At 32.7% G+C, this 21,172-nt stretch overlaps 1 protein-coding gene across 1 annotated transcript in view; it reads left to right on the top strand.

Moving 5' to 3' along the window:
* The window catches only part of LOC142317758 (malate dehydrogenase, mitochondrial-like), a 39,601-nt gene extending 19,850 nt beyond the window's left edge, over positions 1-19,751 (top strand). Inside the window, exons 4-6 of the mRNA XM_075354308.1 lie at positions 11,108-11,377; positions 18,535-18,850; positions 19,666-19,751. Coding sequence (XP_075210423.1) covers positions 11,108-11,377; positions 18,535-18,850; positions 19,666-19,751 — 672 coding nt within the window. The remainder of the gene's footprint in view (positions 1-11,107; positions 11,378-18,534; positions 18,851-19,665) is intronic.
* The last annotated feature ends 1,421 nt before the right edge of the window (positions 19,752-21,172 follow it).

Below are 21,172 nucleotides of genomic sequence, written 5' to 3'. Positions count from 1 at the left end.
ACAAGAAACTCATCTTGAATAATTCTACAGATTTGGGTAATGGTTGTGAAGAAGTAACTAATTACTTTAAAGTAGCTGTAATAGCTAACTTATAACAAAATTTGAATATCCTTCTTAATATCATACATCTTATTTTTTTCTTCCCCATTTGTAATAAATATCTCACCACATTCTGAATTTACAGAATTAAACATATAATTTATTCTCCCACATTCTGTCTCAATATTTAATAACAGAGGATTCTAATAGCCATTATATTTGTTGATCTAATATTCCCCTAGAGCACTGATATTGAGAAACTTAACCAGGATTTCAATCTGTGGCTTCGTAATGATTGTTCACTAAGCTAATATTAATGTATGTGGATTAATATTAACAAATCTTTCTGTAGCTTTGTTCATTTTCATATCTTCAGTGGTCAGGAAGTCCTGATCTGTATTGTACAATTAAAAACATTTGTACTTTCATAACACTGTTTCTTTATGTCATCTTGAAAACCTAAGTATCCATCTGCTCTTTAGTAAAGCAATGACTGAGAAAATACTTAAGAGATCATTGGAAGGCTTAATCTTAGACCAACAGTTGAATGTCTCAGAATCCACCTTAATGTAAAAGCAGTTTGCCATTCCAGAAATTGTAATATTTCTGTAGGAGATGATATGTTGATTTTTTCCCCTGCAGAATTACATCTGCTTCTATTGAATGGAGAAAAATAAGCTCCATCTAAAAGCCAGTAACAGAGGCACTTAATATATCTCCAGGTGAGTGTCCCTATTTTGGAATAGGCTTTATTCAGTTTCCTAACTAGTTATTACAATATAGATTTAAAGAAATACAAGTTTTGCAATAAAGTAAGTATCTTACCAGTTGGAAAAATATTGATTCATTTGAATGTTCTATTCATGTAATGAGAAATACGGTGTGCTAAGTGAATATTTTTCAGGAAAACAGTATTAGTTGTTTATGCCAATCTAACTTCAAAATACTGCATTCAACTATTCATTAAAATTACATGGTGCTATTGTTTAATAAATTATTATCCTAAATCATGAGTGGAAGCTATTCTTGTGAACTAAGACCAGTAAGATAATGTCTTGTAACTCTGGCTGTGGTCCTGTATCTCTTTCTTGTGTACTGCACTAGTTGATGGAAAAAATGGTGAATTGCAGATCGTTGTGGAATCTCTAGAAGAAATTATTTAATTGTATCAGAACAGATGGATTGGTTGAAGGAGATCGTCGTCCACCTATTATCTAATTTCCATCAAAATAGCTGAACAGAATGCTTCTGTTATGCTCCAGTGCCCTGTTGCTGTCTTCTTTGGTATGAAGGGTTGTGGTATAGTTTGGCTAAGAAGTATATTGAACACACTGAAGAAAAACCATTCATGCTGCAAAACAGTGTAACCCAGCCAATATCCTTTGTATAACTCTGTTCGCTATACAGAGTACAGAGTTTTAAGTTGTAAACTTATATATAAATAATTCTGTAGAGCAAGTAATCCACTGTGTTGGGGGCCATATAATGTTAATATATGAATCCTTCATGTCATCTGATAATGCTACAATATGCCACCATTCATGTCTGCCACGTAGTGGTTTGTTGGATGTTCCTTTAATACATCTTTGACAATGTGTGCGCACATGTTTATTTGTTTGTATGTGTGTGTGTGCACACATACACACATACACACACACACACACACACAAACACAATGAAAGGTTGGCATATTGTAGCATTAACAGACGACATGAAGGAATGCAACTTGTCAATTTCTGCTACAAAATGAAGCATGTTCTCATTTGTGTGTCATCATTGTCCTTGTGTTTGACTTGTTAACTTTATTTACAACAATTGTGATGTAGTGTGTGTCTACACAATAAAAAAACATGGATGAATCTGAAATTTGCACTTCTTGGTTGGTCTACTTAGAAGAAGCAATGGGTAAAAATAAGTGAAAAATTATTTTATTTATTGATAATTGTAGTTCCCACATCATCATTCCTCTTCTCAAATGGAAAGTACAATTTAGTACTGCACTAAAAGAACTGTAAAATATTGTACTGAACTGAAGTTGTACAAAAATATATCTGGTGCATTGATGAGTGTAGAGTTAACTTTCTATAGGCTATGAGAATGAACCCGCCGGGTTGGTCTAGTGGTGAACGCGTCTTCCCAAATCAGCTGATTTGGAAGTCGAGAGTTCCAGCGTTTAAGTTCTAGTAAAGCCAGTTATTTTTACACGGATTTGAATACTAGATCTTGGATACCGGTGTTCTTTGGTGGTTGGGTTTCAATTAACCACACATCTCAGGAATGGTCGAACTGAGAACGTACAAGACTACACTTCATTTACACTCATACATATCGTCCTCATTCATCCTCTGAAGTATTATCTGAACGGTAGTTACCGGAGGCTAAACAGGAAAAAAAAGAAAAAAAAAAGGCTATGAGAATGGAGAATGACTGATAAAAGTTAAAAAGTTACTCATAAACTGTTTTCAAACTAGTGGATTTTCTGCCAAAAAAGCATAAATGAAGATACCCAAGAATAAGATATGGTGAAAGTTTGAGGATCAGCAATTCCCAATATGAATTTTAAATGGAAGACAGTAACCAGCCATCTAAAAGATATTTACACTTGAAGAATTTATTCAATTAGATGAGAGTGTAGCAGTCACAAGAACACATAATTAAATGTGTCATTGTAGCATTATTAAATGTTGAAAATGACGTGATGTTTTGGAAGAAAATATAAATGTGACTATTACAGGTGTAGACACTAAAGGTGCTATAGTTATAAAGGTGCTAAAGGCACTAAAGTTGACTTTGCGTATTTCTTACAAAAAACTAGGAAAATTCCATTTTTGCTTTTGTTTTTATTGAGAACATGATACTCATATGTTAGTAATAACCAAAAGCAAAGTAAGATTAGACTTTTTTACTAGTGAATAATGTAAAGAACTGTTTTTATTGTTTATAACATGTTAATACAATATCATATATCAATAATAACATTATTGTGTTTATTGTGTATTTCAGTGTACCTAAACATATTTTTAGATAACTTAATTTTCACACAGTAATATTTATTAATAAATATTTAAAGTTGCTATAAAAAAATATGGTAGAACACAAAAGATTCTACCTTGTATCTTGAAGTTTGCTCATTTACATTTTTGTATTTCAAAATAATTTATAACTTCTGTAAGTTTGAAAAAGTCTGAAAATTAACCTCTGTGTAAATGAAACTATTCATAACGCGATGTAATTTCTTGTTTTTTGATTTTTTTTTTCCCTCCCTCCCAGACCCACTATCAAGCATAACATAGCCCTGGGAGGTGCTGTCACCTCTAGTCATCAGGTGACCCTGTTAGGCCCAGCTACACCATTCCCAGCATTGGCACCAGAGCCAATGTCTTGCCTCAAACTCATACACCCCAAGAGAGTCCACCTGCTGGGCCTACGGTCTTTTGGTTTCTCTCCTAACTCCCCAGGAATTCCTGTTCACTCCTCAAAGGTGGAACACCAGAGCATTCCACCCATCTTGAATGAGGCTGTCTGTCTGTCTGCCTGCCTGCCCGCCCCTACATCTAAACCCTCTGCACTAAAATCTATCTTCAACTTCATTATCCTCTCGACCATCCTCTTGATAATATTCCAATTTTCAACTCCAATTTTCTCTCTGATCCTTGCAAGTGCCTCCTCCTTGCACATATCCCATCTTGAACACCTAAAAATTGTATGCTCCACAATGTTCACGGCTGAGCAATACAAGCATGTATTCACCCTCTGGTTCTTCCTTTTAAACAAATACTCATTGAAACTCCCATGCCCAGATAAAAACTCCATAAGTCTAAACGATAGTTCTCCATGCCTTCTATTTGTCCATGACCTAATATCTAGAATAAGAAGCCTTGTCCACTGGCCCACGTTGGCCATGGACCACTGCAAAATCACCTCTCCAACATCTCACGCCTCACTTCTCCTAAGCTGCCCCTTAGCCCTTTCAGGTCTTTCCTCAGCAAGAAGCCTCAAAAGTTGCAATGAAGCTATCACCACCATAGACGTGGTACAGTTCTATATGCTGAAGCAATGCCAATGGCCAGTCTTCTTTGTAATGCCTCTACCTTTCATACGGCGCCCTCTGCAGCACCCACTTCCACACCGGCACTGCATAAAGTACAACAGATCACAACTGCCACCAACTTTCTCTTTCTGGAAGTGCTAGGGCCTCTGATGCAACACATCAACCTGGAGACAGCTGACACAGTTCTACTAGCCTTATCAACTGCCTCCATCACATGTAACTGACAGGATCTCTTACAGTCAAGCTACACTCCTCTAAGTATTTAGCTTTAGACACAGGTTCAATCCTGACCCCCTTGAAGAACAGTGTGACCAGAGCCTCCTTCTAGAGGCCTCCTGGAAGCTCCTTCTCCAGAGATTCTCCTTCTACCTGAGAGTCTCCTTCTAGTAATTTAATTTTCTCAGCTGCCAGTTCTAAATTTCTGGTTGTCAACCACTTATCAAAAAGCTGAATAGCCACATTTCCTTTTGAATGATATCTTTTTATTCTTCCCCACAACCACAAGAGGTACGTCATCTGCAAAACCTGTCGCGTAGACGCCTTCAGAATATTCAGTCCTGAAAGCCCCATCATAGGCCATGTCCCACAGAAGCAGCCCAAACACTAGTCTTCACTTCGTTTCCTTCAGCAAAACCTACCACCACTCTATCCTGAAAGTAGTCCTCTACTATTCTTTTTAAATATGGACTTATATCCTTCCTCACCAATTTCTCGGTGTCACAACCAAATGGTAGTATGTTGAAGGCATATTTCTTACCTCCAACAGCACCACTGCCAGGATCTCTCTTGTCCTCCACACCCCTGCTATCCCTATTACTATCCACTACTGCTATCCACTATATATTACTGCTATATTACTGCTATCCACTATCCCTATTACTTTGCTGATAGCACCTACTGTTGTATGTCCTTTCCTAAATCCAAATTGGAACTCGCTAAGGCCCCCTTTGAGCTCCAGCTCCTCCATCAGCCTCTTGACCAACAGCCGCTCAAATAGCTGTCTTAGTAGACAGCTAAGTAAACATAGCAAGCAAATACCAATAGGATCATACAAATCCTTCTCCCTTTTTCTCAGTAAGACTACTTTAGCCTTCTTCCACTCGCTCGGCAGGTATCCCTCCAATAGCATCTTATTAAACACTGCCAAGACCTGGAACGATACAACCTCACCTCTACAGTAGCCGCCACCACTTCATTTGGTACACCATCCAGGCCTGGTCTTTTCTTTACTGATAATCTCCTCACCGCCCAGAAAAGATCCTCCAAGGAGAACAGGGATATATATCCACTGCTGCAAATTCTCTTCTGCTTTGACAATGCTGTCTTGGAAAAAGAATCTTTATACATTCTCACCATTTTTCTTGACAACATGGGTAGTGCCCTCCCAAACTTAATAGTAAAAATTTTGTAGACACTACTCCAAATATCCTCTTCTAACTGATTACACACCTCCTTTCATTTTACTTTCTTACTCATCAAACTCTCGTTTCTGTATATTATTCTTTATTTCTTATATCATTTTGATTTCTGTATATCATTCTTATCTATACATCATGCTTTCTAATCTTGCCCCTGAATTTACGCAGGCATCTCTCTGAAGTTATCTTACCTTCACATGCACTCATCCTCTGTACCTGAATGGCACCAATCTTGAAGAGGACAGCTTCATGATTGCTCTCTTTCCCAAGTACTCTCCAACTCGTCTTCTGTGCCAACCCTGGTGAGATAAACATAATATCTACAAAAAAATTGCATTTGCCTACACCAAGGTCGGCACTTCACCTTGTTCAAGCAAACGAGGCCCAACTTGGCAAACATCTCCTCCAACACTCTTCTCTCAGTGGCCAGTAATGTCCCCACTCTTTGCATTGAATCCCCAGTCAATATCATGTTCTTCTTCTATAAGTGTAATACACCACCCAGATTTTCTATACAGTTCTCATAATCTCCCTACTGCAATTTGGGGAAATATACACACCCTAAATATAACAACCTCACTAAGCTCCAACCAAATGAAGGTCCTTTTCTTACCCACCAATAAAACTGCTTGATTATTTTTCACCACAAATATGGCAGCATTTCTGTACACCAACCGTCCTCCTCAATCATACTCTTGTTAGGCTTATCCACTAGGATGAACTCTACATCCAATCTCTTGGCCAATTATAAAAGGACTACACGAGAGGCAGCACTCCTATTTTTTTAGTTGCACGCAACTAACCATCCCTTAACTTACATTGGGCACTACCCATCTGATGGTCCATAACTCCACGCTTTAGACATTTAGGACTGACCTTATACACATTGGCAATGTTCCCTTTATCTCCACAATTAAAACATTTCTTTGATCTGTCGGGTCAATTATACCTCTAGCAGCGATTCTTTTCTTTGCCCAATGCAAATCTGCACAGTACCCAGCTCACAAGTATTCATCCTTTAGCTGTCACACTGGCCGCCACATTATGTAACGTGATCAGGGCACAAAACTAAGGATTTTGATATCCCACTCGATATATTCAGGAGGTGCCTCAGGGAGGGTCCTCAGGAGTGGTAGGGGGTAGGTAAAATGTACAAGTTTAAAACTGAGGTAAAACTTTCGGAGGGGGGTGATTGGGGTAAAATTTTGGGTTACCCCACAAAACTATGGGAAGCGACCCAAAACGTAAATAACCAGAAGGATAAGGCAAAACAAGGATCCAGAAAGGAGATATTAAAGAAGTTGATTCCCCTACAAATCTACTCTAGCACTTAGAAAATTCACAAACCCCATCAGCAGGATTGTTAACAACAAACTGCAAACACTTGCAGTTTGGACATGTAAAGCCTTAAGACATACCACAGTGACTCTTATAGCCAATGGCTATAAGGTTGATGAACAAACAAAGTACAATTCTATTTGATTTGATACTATATATTCTATTGGTAGATTATGTATTATATAATCCTTTTACACATTAAAAACATGCAATTAAAAACATAAGGCAATATAAGTAAAAAAATCATGAAAATCTGAAAAAGGCAAAAAGACTAACTTCTTTGGAATCTTACCACCATATTTAAATTATAAATACTAATATTTATTAAAACATAAGTTACTAACATATACAAAATCTACATAAAATTTATTGGAACAGACAATCTCATTATATTCCGCTAATCATTCAAACAATGCAAACTTAAGCAATCAGAACAATGCTAACACAGACTACACAGCACTATACTCTCACACAAAGTCTATCAAGATGCGTTGCACATGATAAAATACTTTGGTAAAGCAAATACAAGTATTACAGAATGCAGATAATGAACTCCTGTACAAATTTCATAACATAACAAAATAATTACGCTAAAATTAACAATTGTATCAAAAAAGAAGCATGATAAATTACAGAACACAGAACCATACAATGTAATGTACACATTATTAGACAAAATACCCAAATAATATTTCATTTACCCCACATATTTATAATTACTTAATGTAACATAAAAATGTACTTCACTCTCCCACTAACATTACTTTTGTAAACCACACATATATGGAAGTTTTACTCATAACCAATGAAATAGACAAACCTGACATTTTAAATAAGCTCTTCCAATTTTAATCAACACACTCAGACATCCATAAACAAAAAATTATTTTCAAACTCCACAGCTAATGTAGTTTGAATCCCATAACAATATTAGTCTCAGTGACAGTGTCTGAAAAAACTTAACATAGTGCAAAAGAAAGACTAACAAAAGTAATTCTTTCCCAACTTTCACTTGAAATTGTACTATAGTCTTTTTTAAAACCTTAGTTTTTAAAACATTACATCACGGATATCAAAATTCATAGTAATGACAAAAAGTATAAACACAGTAGTTATTAAGTATGAGCAAAATGTAACTAAATAGAAGTAGATATTTTATTCTATTGGACTATTGGTTTTTTTAATAACAATTACTATTTGCTTAATTATTTGTATATCTGCTAAATGTAATTAGTAAATTTTATTTATGGGTTGCTTGTAACAATTTATGTTTATTATAAACAGTGTAAAAAAAAATAGTTTATTAATTTTTAAAAGCATGTTTTTCTTCAAAAACTATATATATATATATATGTGTGTATATATTCCAAGATATAAGTTATAACAAATTTATTTTTTACTTTTTAGTACAAATTATTTTGTTTTATTTTAAGAAAAACATGCTAAAAACTTTAAAAAAATTTTTGATCTACTTTTTAGTTGTAATTAAATGAAATTATCAAATGTATATACTCACATATGTGTGTAGAATAAATAAATATATATGTACATGCAATTTACATGCAATTTACATTTTTATATTTTATTATTATTTTTTTTTATTAGATATATTTTTCTAATAAAACAAGCATACATTGCTTGTACTTTGGCAAAAAGCTTTAGACCCAGGTAGACAACAGTCTAGTCCACAGTATTACTTCCTTGCATTTTGTGTTTGTTGAGGCCCATTACAGTATACAGTATGGTAACATTTGGCATTCAGCAGTTCCATATCTGTACATACCAGGAAACTGAATGGCTTTTGGCTTTATTATGTGAATTCAATCTCTGCCAAAGTCTGTCTGAACTGATTGTATATCCTCCTTGTGTAGTTATGGAAATGCAGTCAGATAATTTGAATTGTATACTCCATCGCTCGCAATTCAATTCATGAAGTCGATACTGTGCTGTAAACTAATTTCATGTTCTTGTGGTGTCTCTAGTGCCCTACATTCTAAATAGCGCTGGCATTGATTTTCCAAGGGAACTTCATGTTCTTGAGGTGGTCTGTTGCAAAATTGCGATTTGCACTGCCATCAAAGTGCCGCTCAAAATTCATGCTGTTCTGGTAGCTTCCAATTGTGCTTTGTATTGGTTATGAATATCCAATCTTGCCTGCTTAAGTTGATCTTTGTTTGCTTTTTTTCTTTGTATTTTTGACGTGCTTTCACTGAGTCACTCTCTTTTTTCATCATTGTAGAATTTTGTTTCCTTTCCTATATGCTTGCTGAGATTTTTTATGTCTAAAGTAAACTGACAAGTAACTTTACTTTTAGTAGTTTTAATTCTTTAGCAAACAAAAAATATTTATATGCAATTTTTTTTCTGTATTATAACCTGGATAATTAGTTATCATTATTGTAAATGATACCAGTTATTTGTAACTAAATCAGATGATTAGTATACATAAATTTTAGAAGGTAAATTTACATATATAAGATCTATGATATAAGGTTATAATATAAGGTTATATGATCTATTCATACTGAATCAACAGTAAAAATCTTATGTGGACACTAGATGACTTCCTTCTATGCGTATTAAATTACATATACATTTTTTTAAAATTAAAAGTACATAAAATTTTATTAATAACTTTGATATTTTTTCATAATTTTTTTTATTGTTATTATTGAATTATTATTTATCATAATTTTTTTTTCAATCAGAGGTTAATAATTATTAATAAATCAGTATATTTAAATTGAAAAAAAAAGTTAAAAAAAAGGAAATGGTCTGATTCTAAGTCCCCTTGCAAATACTTCATTAATTAAAATTTTATTTGGTCATAACTGTGGAACCAATGAAAATAAATACCACTTATATATCATTGAAAAGCTTTCAACGAGGGCTTATTACTGCAGTTAAGAAAAAATTCAAAATCCAAATTTAGTTTGGATTTTGGGCTTTTTTTGGAAACTTTTGGTTTAGTTGACTGCAATCAAACTAGGAGGTGCACAACTAGACGTTACAACAGTCCTAAATCCAAAATTTCAACATCCTATGTCTAATTGTTTTTGAGTTATGCGAGATAAATACATACATACAGACATCACGCCGAAACTAGTCAAAATGGATTCAGGGGTGGTCAAAATGTATATTTCGGTTGAAATCCAAAACTTTTTGCAATCACAATACATCCTTTACTTTGTAGAAGGAAGTAAAAATCAATCTTGATTGATAGCTACATATTATCGATTCAACTCCCTTCAAGATTTTCCTGTTTTATTTCTAGAGTATATTTATTCATTAGTATAACTCAAAAACGATTAGCTGTAGGATGCTGAAATTTTGGATTTAGAGCTGTTGTAACGTCTAGTTGTGCAACCCCTCATTTTGATTGTAATTGACTGGACCAAAAGTGTCCAACCCAAAATCCAGTAAGAATTACATTTATATTTTATAAAACCACTCAATAGACAAAGAAACCCACTAAATTTTAGGTCACCACAGTCACCATAAAGTGATCTTGTAATACTTAACAGATTTCAAAATGTGTGACATACTTTTCTTATGTTTCCTTCATTCCTGTATCATTATACTGGTGTAAACTTATTTTAATTAACCAGCAATACTACCTTTAAGTTTTTTGAATTTCAATGTCCATGATAGAGATGAACTCTAGCTTTTGCAGTTATGTTTCAAGGATAATTTTTTATGGAAGAATAGTTAATAAATGGTAATATTACTTCATATTGTGCTAAGGTAAACATAGGTGTTGGAAGGTAATGTTTGTATTGTAAACATATAGATCTTTTCAGTTTTTATTGGAGTTTATTTAATAAATAATAATGTTGCCTATTAATGATTTTGTTATGAAATCTGATATCTCTGTATTATACAATTTATAATAAACTAAGCTGCACCCCTGGTCGCTCTTGATTCTCAGTGTTTTAAACCATTGCTCATTTCAGTAGATCAATTAGGTCTTGGGTTATTGCAATTTTCAAGTTTTTAGCATTTTTCTTACAATGTTACAGTATATGGAGAACCATTGTTTACTCATATCTTGACTTTAGTTGAGGAAAAATTTCGGGTGAGACCTCATTAGGTGTTCCTAGTCAATTAGGTCTTGAGATATTGTAATTTTTGTGTTTTCAGCATTTTTCTTACCATTTTATAATTTAGGGAGGATAGTTTCATTTAAAGTAAAATAATAAATCTGTAAAATAATTTATGTCTTCTTCACTTATCTACATTATTGTTTACTTTTTTACTTCAGGCATTACTTGCAGTAACCACAAAACCTATTAATTCAACCATTCCTCTCATATGTAAAGTTGCTATACAAACTAATCACAATGTCAGTGTGCAGCGAATTTTAGGTTTCATGTCACTTGATACCATTACAGCTAATCAGCTGTTTGCAAAGAGAGCAGAAATGAAATACAACAGTGTAAAAACGCAGATTATTGGAGGATCATCAGTTAATACTATTATTCCATTATTCTCACAAATCATTATACCTGAGAAAAATAAGGAAATACCAGCTGTGAGTATTTAAATAAGTTTGTATTATAGTATAATATTAATGACTGTAATGATAGTGTAGTAGTTATGTCCTGAATCTTTAATAATGTTAACTCACCCCTTAAAATATTTAGTTTTATAGCTTGTTTAAAAATTTTAATAAGACTTCTAGAAATATAAAAACACATCATTATTTTAACACATAATTTTGTAATATTTCATGTTCCCAGAACTATAAAAATGTAGAATTCAGTGAAACTTAGTGAATAACACTGATAAACATAAAATGTGGAACTGAAAAGGAAGGTATGTGTTCTATATATGCTGTATTGTATGCTGTATATATGCTGTACTGTATGTGTATTTTATATGCTGGATCTGAATATGCATTCCAAAACAACTTAAGTTACAACAACTTAAGTTCTTAAGTTACAACCCCTTAAATTTATTTGTTCTATCATTCGTGGAACAAACAATACAAATAAATTTGTATTTACAGACAAATAAGTCTGTATGTTTGCTTATTCACATCTGATTTATATTGTGATTCATGCTGTAGACCTGTATTTGATATATAATAATTGAATGATGTCATATCTCAAGCCAGACATGTCATTGAGTCAAGTAATGAGTAATTCAATGTGATGAAATTTTCTTTAGTATGAGTTCAGCTCTTTGTATGACTTGCTGTGTTCTTTAGTTGTGGTAGTGGTTTTATCATACATATATTATAAAGATTTTTCGTAAGTGACGCCATAAATTTAGTGAAAGATTTTTATGACAAAAAAAAAGATTTTTCTTTTTTTATAAAAAAGATTTTATTTCAATAAAAAATAACAATTTTGTTATTTTTTTATTGACCATCAAGATTTGTTAAGTTGTGTGTGTATGTATGAGCCCGAGCACGCGCGTGTGTTTTGCGCTGTGTTTTATTGCACTCCATGGTGAAACAATTTTAAGTAGTATTTTAAGTATTTATAAATTAAAACTTAATTATTTTTATAATTATTTGTGTAATTTTTGGTTTACTTTCATTCAATATAACAAGTTGAATTTCACAATAAATAAAAATCGGGCTTGTAAAAATTCCCCAAATATCTCTTGTTATGTTTGTGGAGAATTCACCATGAGAAGTCAATAAAAACCAGTATCAAATCTACTGAAAACTGCTTACAAATACTATTTTGACCATCCCTTGGGAGACCAAGATAAATCCTGGGCTCCATGTGGTAGCATGTATCAAGTGTATGTTAAACTAACCCAGTGGTTAAAAGGAAAAAAGAGCATTTGCCTTTTGGTGTACCTATGATTTGGCAAGAGCCTTCTAACCATTATGATGACTGCTATTTTTATTTATCGAACGTTACTGGTTTCAATTCAAACAATAAAAGCAGTATTGCATACCCAAGTGTTCATTCAAGAGACCAATACTTCATGCTGTTGATTTACATATTACGATTGGTCCAACTTCTTTGAAAGAAATTTCTGATTCCCCAGAAAGTCAGCCGATGAATCCTCAACCTCAATAGATATTAATTATATTCCAGAACAATCAATACTGAACCTTACCTCTTCACACAAGCAGAACTGAGCGACCTAATCTGTGACTTGTATATTTGTTAAAACAACATGCAGAACTCCTTGGTTCACGTGTTAAAGAATGGTATTTATTAAACAAGGATCAAAAATTTCAGTATATAGAAAGACACATATGAAAGTACATAAAAAATGTTAAAAGCTAGTACTAAATTAAAAAAAAAAGTACATAAAAAAAAGTTGGCAAATCATTGCTGACCTGAAAGTAATAGGGCTATTTCTTGGTCTCCATAGTGGCTTTACAGAATATGTGTTTCTTGTATTTGTGGGATAGTCAGGCTACAGATAAACACTATGCAAATCTGTTTACTCTAGGAAAGGAAAATGTTGTTAACATTCCCCTTGTCAAAGCAGATTGTATTATTTTACCACCAGTACACATGAAGATAGTCTTGACGAAGAAATTTTTAAAAGCATTAGATAAAGATGAAGAAGAAGGCTTTAAATATTTAGCTGAGGTTTATTCATAATTAAGTGACGACAAATTAAAACAGGGAATATTCATTGGGCCACAAATAAGAAAATTAATTCATGAAAATATATTTGATAGCAAACTGAATCCTAAAGAACTAATAGCATGAAAGTCATTCAAAGTTATTGTTACTGGTTTTCTTCTAAACAAAAAAGCTGAAAACCATGATCAGCTTATAAATGAACTCTTAATGAACTATAAAAATCTAGGCCGCAGAATGTTACTGAAAATTCATTTTTTATATTCTCATTTGGATTTTTCCCTTTAAACTTGTGTGAAATCAGCGACGAACAAAGAGAAAGGTTACACCAAAATATATTACAGATGGAACAATGTTATCAAAGCAGAATGGATGAATCTATGATGAGTGACTACTGCTGGATCATAAAAAGAGAAGACTTCACTGAACACAAAGTAAAATAAGAAATAAGAAAAACAAATTAAGATATATGGAAATGTCTGCAAAAAAGGTAGGAATTTTAATTGTAATTATTTTTTTCTATTATTTAAGAAGTTTCTCAATATTTTAAAGGGTCACAACTAAAAATCTGAGGGTGATGAAGAAAGATTGATTTCATTTTAAGATTCAGCATAAAAAATATATTCTAATTAGTCTACTTTTATCTCCGTTGGAAATTATTGTTTTTTGTTGACCTGTGTAAATCAGTCCTGAAATTGAGGATTTTTAATATCAGTTAGTAATGTAAATCTATATACAAGACAGATGAGATGAAAGACATATTACGTTATGCAGTTATTATTTATGATCTAGCTAATTGAAATCATTCTGCTGTAGGATTTTCAGTCTGATCCCTGTTTAACGAAATCCCTTCTAACATACAGATATGTAAAAAGTGTTGTAAATACATACAGAGGCCTTCTATCCAACCCATATCTTTTTCTTTTTCATTATTGTAATAAGGAAATAATTAGCACTATTAATTTTTGTGACAGTTTAGTTTTAATTACAGATTTGGAAATTCCAAATGAACATAGTAGTCTGAAGAGAATTAGAAGGTTGAGAAGCGGCATAAATGGGGTTTTCTACAAATATCTCATAAATTATTGAGTTTTGCAGAAATATTGTTCATTATTTTTTAAAACTTACAAATTCCCTCCAATTTGGTTTCTGTTTTTCTCAGCATTATAAAAAATAACTACCCTATGTTTGATATTTATCATTTTTTTAAAAAATGACTAGGGAAAGAGTGTTTCTCATGATAACCTTATACATTTAATCTTCTAACTGTAGACTGTGGAAGTAATTTTGAAATAAAACTTATAGAAGCATTAGTTTCCTACAGTATTTTCTTCTTTACTGTACCTTCAAATCTGACCAAGTAACAGACAAAATATACAAGATCAATCTTTTCTTAAAAATATAATTTTTAGAATAACATAATTATGGTGAGTTTGATAAAAAAACTGTTAAGTTTTTTTTTTTTTAAAGTAAGGAATTGTCCCATATTAAGGCAGTATATGTGTATGTTATAATACCATGTTGCTTGACAGAAAGGGAACATCAGCTGCTGCTTTATACTTTCTGTCTCAGTTTTTCTTATGGCTTTGAATCACTTAAACTACAAAAGGCACTAGTCAATAGTATTTTCTTTGAGGGTGATAACAGGACAATAAGACAATAAATAAAAATCTGATTTGAACAATATATGACTTCCTTGTACATCTATTAAATTACTTAGACATGTTTTTACAATCAGAGGTTAATAATTATTAATAAATCAATATATTTAAATTGCAATAAAAATGGGAGGTGACAACTAGTTGTTACAAAGAGACCTAAATTCAAAATTTCAATATTCTATGGCTAATAGTTTTTTAGTACTAATGTACAGATGTCATGCTGAAACTAGTCAAAATGGATTCAGGGATGGTCAAAATGGATATTTCTGTTGAAATTTAAAAACCAAAATTTTTCGCGATCTCAATACTTCCTGTACTTCATACATGGAAGTAAAAATTGTTACCATCAGAACAAAACACATGAAAAATATAACAGTAAGTGATCAATTTTATTTTTTATTAACTTTAAATTTTTAGTTTGGATGTTAATGTAGTGAAATAAGTTAAATTTATCTTACCGTGTACAACATACTAGACAAAAATAAAATTTTTTTTTTTTTTGAAATTATTGAAAAATATCTATTTATATTTTATTACTGATTGTTTATCATGGGATAAGTTAATCTAGCACATACATACATAACATGGGATTGTTTTATGGAGTTTTTTCTCAAAAAAAAAAAATCTTCAAAGAAGTTTTAATATGCAGAATTTTCAATTTGTAAAATGTAGAAAACAAAGTAAAAGAGCAAAAATAATATTTTTGCTCTTTACTTATATTAACAATTTCTAAGATCTGTTAATGATTAAGAGAGTTTAAAATGTGTTAACTAAATTTGCTAGAAAAGTTAATTTTACTCTTACCAAATTTTAGAACATTTGATAATCATCAGTTGAAAACTTTAAAAATAGTTTTCTTCTAACAGATTTACAGAAAAAAAAGAAAAATTGTAGCAATTTATAAGATGGTTTTAGTAGCTGGGGAAAAAAACTGAAATTATTACAATAAATTCATTTAAAAACATTTCAGTTAAAAGCCTACAATATAGCATAGAAGTATTTGGCTTGCACATACATGCTCAAAATAAAAATATTCAGGATCACTTAAAAATGCATGTTCTGTTAAAGCAAATTTTATCACTTTGTTTCACAAAATAATTTTAATATGCTTGTATTTAGGATTCTGCATTAACTTAAGTACAGTACATGTACATCTTTTTGCAAACTTATATATGATAACTTTATTTATTTTATTATAAAGAAACTTATAACATTAAAATACATTATATATTATTTTGTAATAATATTAAATTTTAATAAGAATCATAAGCATTCCAAACAGCTTGAAAAAGATAACCAAACAAATTTTGGTTTTAAAAATTTAGTTAAAAATTCCTTTACTTCTCATAGTCATTATCCCATAAGAATTCAATAATTATTGAAAAATTCTACTCATAAGAAAATAAGTAAATTAAAAATAAAATATTAAGATGTTTCTTTATTAGAAATAATACTTTAGATACTGGAGCTTGGTCATATCCTGTGTGCTGCAGGATTATTTTCTCCACATCACTAGTTTTTGTAAGATTGGCAAAAACTGGAGAATAAAATGTTAAAAATTGCTCAGTTCTGTAGGCATTAATTTTATGCTGGTTGTCTGAGAATGACTGAATTGTGTTGAATTCCAGTTCTGGAAGTGGTTCATCACTTTTGAACTATTTGTCTGCATGATTACTAGGTAGTAAAGTTTATTAACAAACTTTAACACACTGCACAGTCTGCAGACAGAAGGATATTACCTGCTCAAGCAGACACAGTCCTGTAGGCACAGCTGTGCTCCTTTTCATCTAATCTACATACAGTTTTTCAGTCACAGCAAGCATAGGAAATGTATATTCTGCTTAAACCACTGGGAATCTAATAATTTAAATAAGTCTGCTGTAGTTCAGTAAAATGCATGCTCAAAGAAACTGGAAATTTTGAAAGTTGTGTTGGTAGCCGTGGGCGATTGGTACCACTTGATAAGTGGCGCCAGCCTCTCTAACCTAACCTGCCATTTAGTTGTCATGGATGCTTGGAGTGGTGCGCAACGTGCATTTGCTATCAAAGCGTTTTACAAAAACAATGACAGTGTGGAGGGAGCTCGTAGAGAATTTCGCCGACCGTGTTCCATCAGCATATGCAATTAAAACATGGATATCTAATTTTGAGGAAACTGGATCGGCAATGAAAAAGAAACGTCCAGGCCGTGAGCGAACCGTCCGTACAGCACAGAATGTTCAAGCTTTACAAGATGCTGTCACACGAAGTCCACATCGGTCAATCCGTCGTCTCTCAGCATCTTTACAATTGCATAGTTAAAGTGTTCGAAGAATGTTAGTGAAGGACTTGCAATACCATCCATACAAGTTGCAGATCGTCCAGGAACTGAAACCGAACAATGCAGTTGTGCGAGCACAATTCTGTAATGTAATGCTTCAGAAGATAAATGATAACGAAGAGTTTGTTCACGAACTGTGGATGTCAGACGAAGCGCATTTCCACCTCAGTGGATTTGTGTTAACAAGCAAAATTTCTAGGCACAAGAAAATCCTACGCAGCTACACCAGCGTCCGTTGCACAGCCAGAAAGTGACCGTGTGGTGTGCTATGTCATCTTACGGGTGTTATTTTTTAAGGCCCTTATTTTTTTGAGGATGACAACGGTCTTGCGATTACAGTGACGTCGGCTCGTTAAGTAGCCATGCTTGAAACCTTTGTTGTGGAACAACAAAAGAGATTTCCACCAATTCTTTACACCCCTGGTTTCAACAAGACGGAGCAACGTCACATACTGCACGAATATCGATGGCAGCTGTACGCCGATTGTTTGGACAACGTGTCATTTCACGAAATTGTGACATTAGATGACCTCCCAGATCGCCTGATCTCTCAGCTTGCGATTACTTTTTGTGGGGGTCACCTTAAAAGCAAAGTGTTCCACAGTAGACCTGCTACAACGGAAGAACTGAAGGCAAAGATCCGAGAAGCAATTGCGGAAATTCCACGAACAATTTAACGAAGAGACTTCGTGAGTGTTTACGTAGAAGAGGAGGTCACCTGCAAGATGTCATCTTTAAAAAATAAACTAAAATGTATGTATCCTAAAATGGCAACATTTATACAATTACATGAAATAAAATTCATTTTCTAAAAAAAAAATTTCATTAACGTTATTTAATTTTTTTTAATTTCCCGTTTCTTTGAATCGCTCTGTATATCCCAACTTCACAAATATTTCTCAGGAGTCTTTTTTTTTTGACATTTAATATAAATTTTTGTTTTAGATTTGTTAACTTATTAACTAAGTGAAATTTCATAGAGGTAGAATCAGACTTTTAAGAAAGATTATGAGCTGATTATTATAACAAAGATTATGAGCTGTACTGTAGCTATAACTCTTACTTTTACCAGAACTAATTACAAAATGTTCAAACAAAAAAAAGTTATTCTGCTATTACAGACCATCAATTATAAGTGTTTGTTTTACAGGCTGATATAAAAAAGTTAACTGAAGATGTTAGAAAATCAAATGAAAGTCACTTACTAGAATTGAAGGCTCCTTTAGCAACAGCTGCTGCTGTTTCTAAATTTGTTGTATTATTAGCAAATGTTATTAAAGGAGAAGAGATAAAAGAATGTGTCTTTGTGGCAACAGAGTCTTTTCCTGGAATTACATATATATGTGGAACAGCACAGCTAGGACCAGCTGGTGTGGAACAAATGCTTCCTTTTCCAGATTTATCAGAATATGAAAAATTACTGGTTGATAGTCTTGAATTTTACCTAAAGCCTGATATAAAGAGAGGTGAAGATTATGCTGAATCTTTTTTAAGAAATGAATGCAATTAACTATTTAAATTCAATTACTTAAATTTACAAAAATTATTTGTAATTAGTAAATAGAAAATATATTCAATGTCTAACTGTAAGTTTATTGAGTTTTAGTTTTGACAATTATTAAACTATTATGTAAATCTAATAAATGAAAATATCTACAAATCAAGAACTGAATTAAATAATAATGACATATGAAAAAATGTTAAATTAATAGAAAAAGATTCCTAAAAATAAACAATAAAAAAAAAGTATGTTATTTATTTTACCTTTATAAAAGAATAATTTTCATAATTTACACTGCAATTATTTGTTCTTTCTGTTATAATTTTTTTAATTTCATTCTTTAATTGAAATTTAATAACTTTAATTTCTGGAATTTAAAGAAAATAATCAATTATCTCATTTCATTGACTACCTTGGAAAAATGGTGATATTAAAAAACTGAAAATATTAAAAACACATTACACTAATATTCACGAAAAAAAAGAATATTAATAGAAAAAAAGAATATAAAAATCGCTATTCAGTAAACCAGGATGTCTAGCCTAGACTCGGTACATATGTTGGCGTAGGGACTGAAAGCCTACATACTAGCATTTTGCATGCAATGGCTTCTGTTATAAGCAAACTAAAAACATTATTATTTAAGTCTTTTGTGGTATGAAACACTGAAAACAGGTTTCATAAACTTACTCGTACACACGCTACAGCAACTGTTGAGTTCTAGTCTAAATTATATATTGATGTTATGATCTAGGCCTACTTTCCTTCGGTTTGCTACAGGTGCTTTCCTTCGGCTTGCTATAGGTGGCGTTAGATCGAGCCCTGTCATAAGAATCCTTATTGACTGTGATGAGCCGTCACTTTGAGATAGATAGAACCAGGTTTTAGCATCTTATTTTACCAGTCTTAAGGGAAAGCCAAATCACCCAGCTTTTGATGCAGTCCTTGGATATCCTTATTTTCAAAGGTATGAGGAGGGCTGTTCACATTGTACTGGACCTGTAGGTATTCGTAACAGACGTTTACTGCAACTTCTGAATGTTGATGCACCTTCTATTTTTCCCAATATATCCTCCATGCAGAATCAAACTTATAAATTTTATGTTGGATGCGCATTTATTGTTAATGACCAAACCTATATGTTTGGTCTACCAGGTATTACGAGTGTCTTTACTACTGAATTATACGCTATAAATAAGATTTTGAATATCATTAACCCTAAGTACCGTCATATCCTTATTTATAACGACTCATGTAGTGCTCTCCCAGCCTTAGAAAATTCTTATTCGAGACATCCTATCATCACCGAAATCTACAATGCAATCGCCAAGTTGAATCATCGCAACGCACAATTGAGTTTCTGCTGGATCCCTAACCACTTGGGGATTCCGAGTAATGAACGTGCAAATTCCTCTGCTAAAGACATATGTCCTTCAAGACAACCATCCTTCACTACCCGTGTTACTGCATCGACTTTATTAGGTATGTAAAACTCACTCTTCGCGCAGTGGCAGGATGACTGGACGGCTACAGTAGATAACAAACTCTAGCACATTAACGGTTCTGTGTTGCCATGGGATTCCTCATACAGGAAAATTCGACGTGAAGAAGTGGTCCTCTGGCAATTGCGGATAGGACATACCAGAGCTACTCACGGGTATCTGATGTTAGCAGTAAACGCACCAGTATGCAATACAATGCGACTGACGCTTGACTGTGCGCCACATCCTTGTGGATTGCGTGGGTTATGCGGCCTTGCGTCGAAAATTTAAATAGCCCAGGAACATTGGTCGGATCCTGGGCAATGACAAAGAAGTTTTGAGCCGGGTGTTTTTACTTCTTCGAAGTGTTGGTATTTTAGATAGTGTTTTAGTAGTGTTGTTTTATATTTTTACTTCCTTTTTATGCTGTTATGAATTTCATTTAAAATTTTTATTTTTTCTGTTAAGGTTTTATTTCGTTTTTGTATTTCATGTTTTAATTTTGTTTCTAAATTTCTAGTGTAAGTTTTTATTTTGTTTTAATTCTTGTTGCTGCTTTATTAATTTTTATATTTTTGTTTTCTAAGCAATGATAACGTAAAAACGTTTATTTTTTTTTGGGGGGGGGGGGCGAAAAAATTTAACCGTACACGACTTAATTTGTTATTTATAAATTGTTGTAAACACAACACGCAATTCTAAGAATTTCATTTACTTATTTTTAATCTACTCTAATCATTGCGCTGTGAAGAATCATATGTCACACATCGCTTGTGATTATGTTCTAGAAGTGGTTATTACATTTA

Source organism: Lycorma delicatula, chromosome 1, assembly GCF_047948215.1.
Source record: "Lycorma delicatula isolate Av1 chromosome 1, ASM4794821v1, whole genome shotgun sequence".
Classification (NCBI taxonomy): Eukaryota; Metazoa; Arthropoda; class Insecta; order Hemiptera; family Fulgoridae; genus Lycorma; species Lycorma delicatula.
This window is presented reverse-complemented; position numbering and strand designations above follow the sequence as displayed.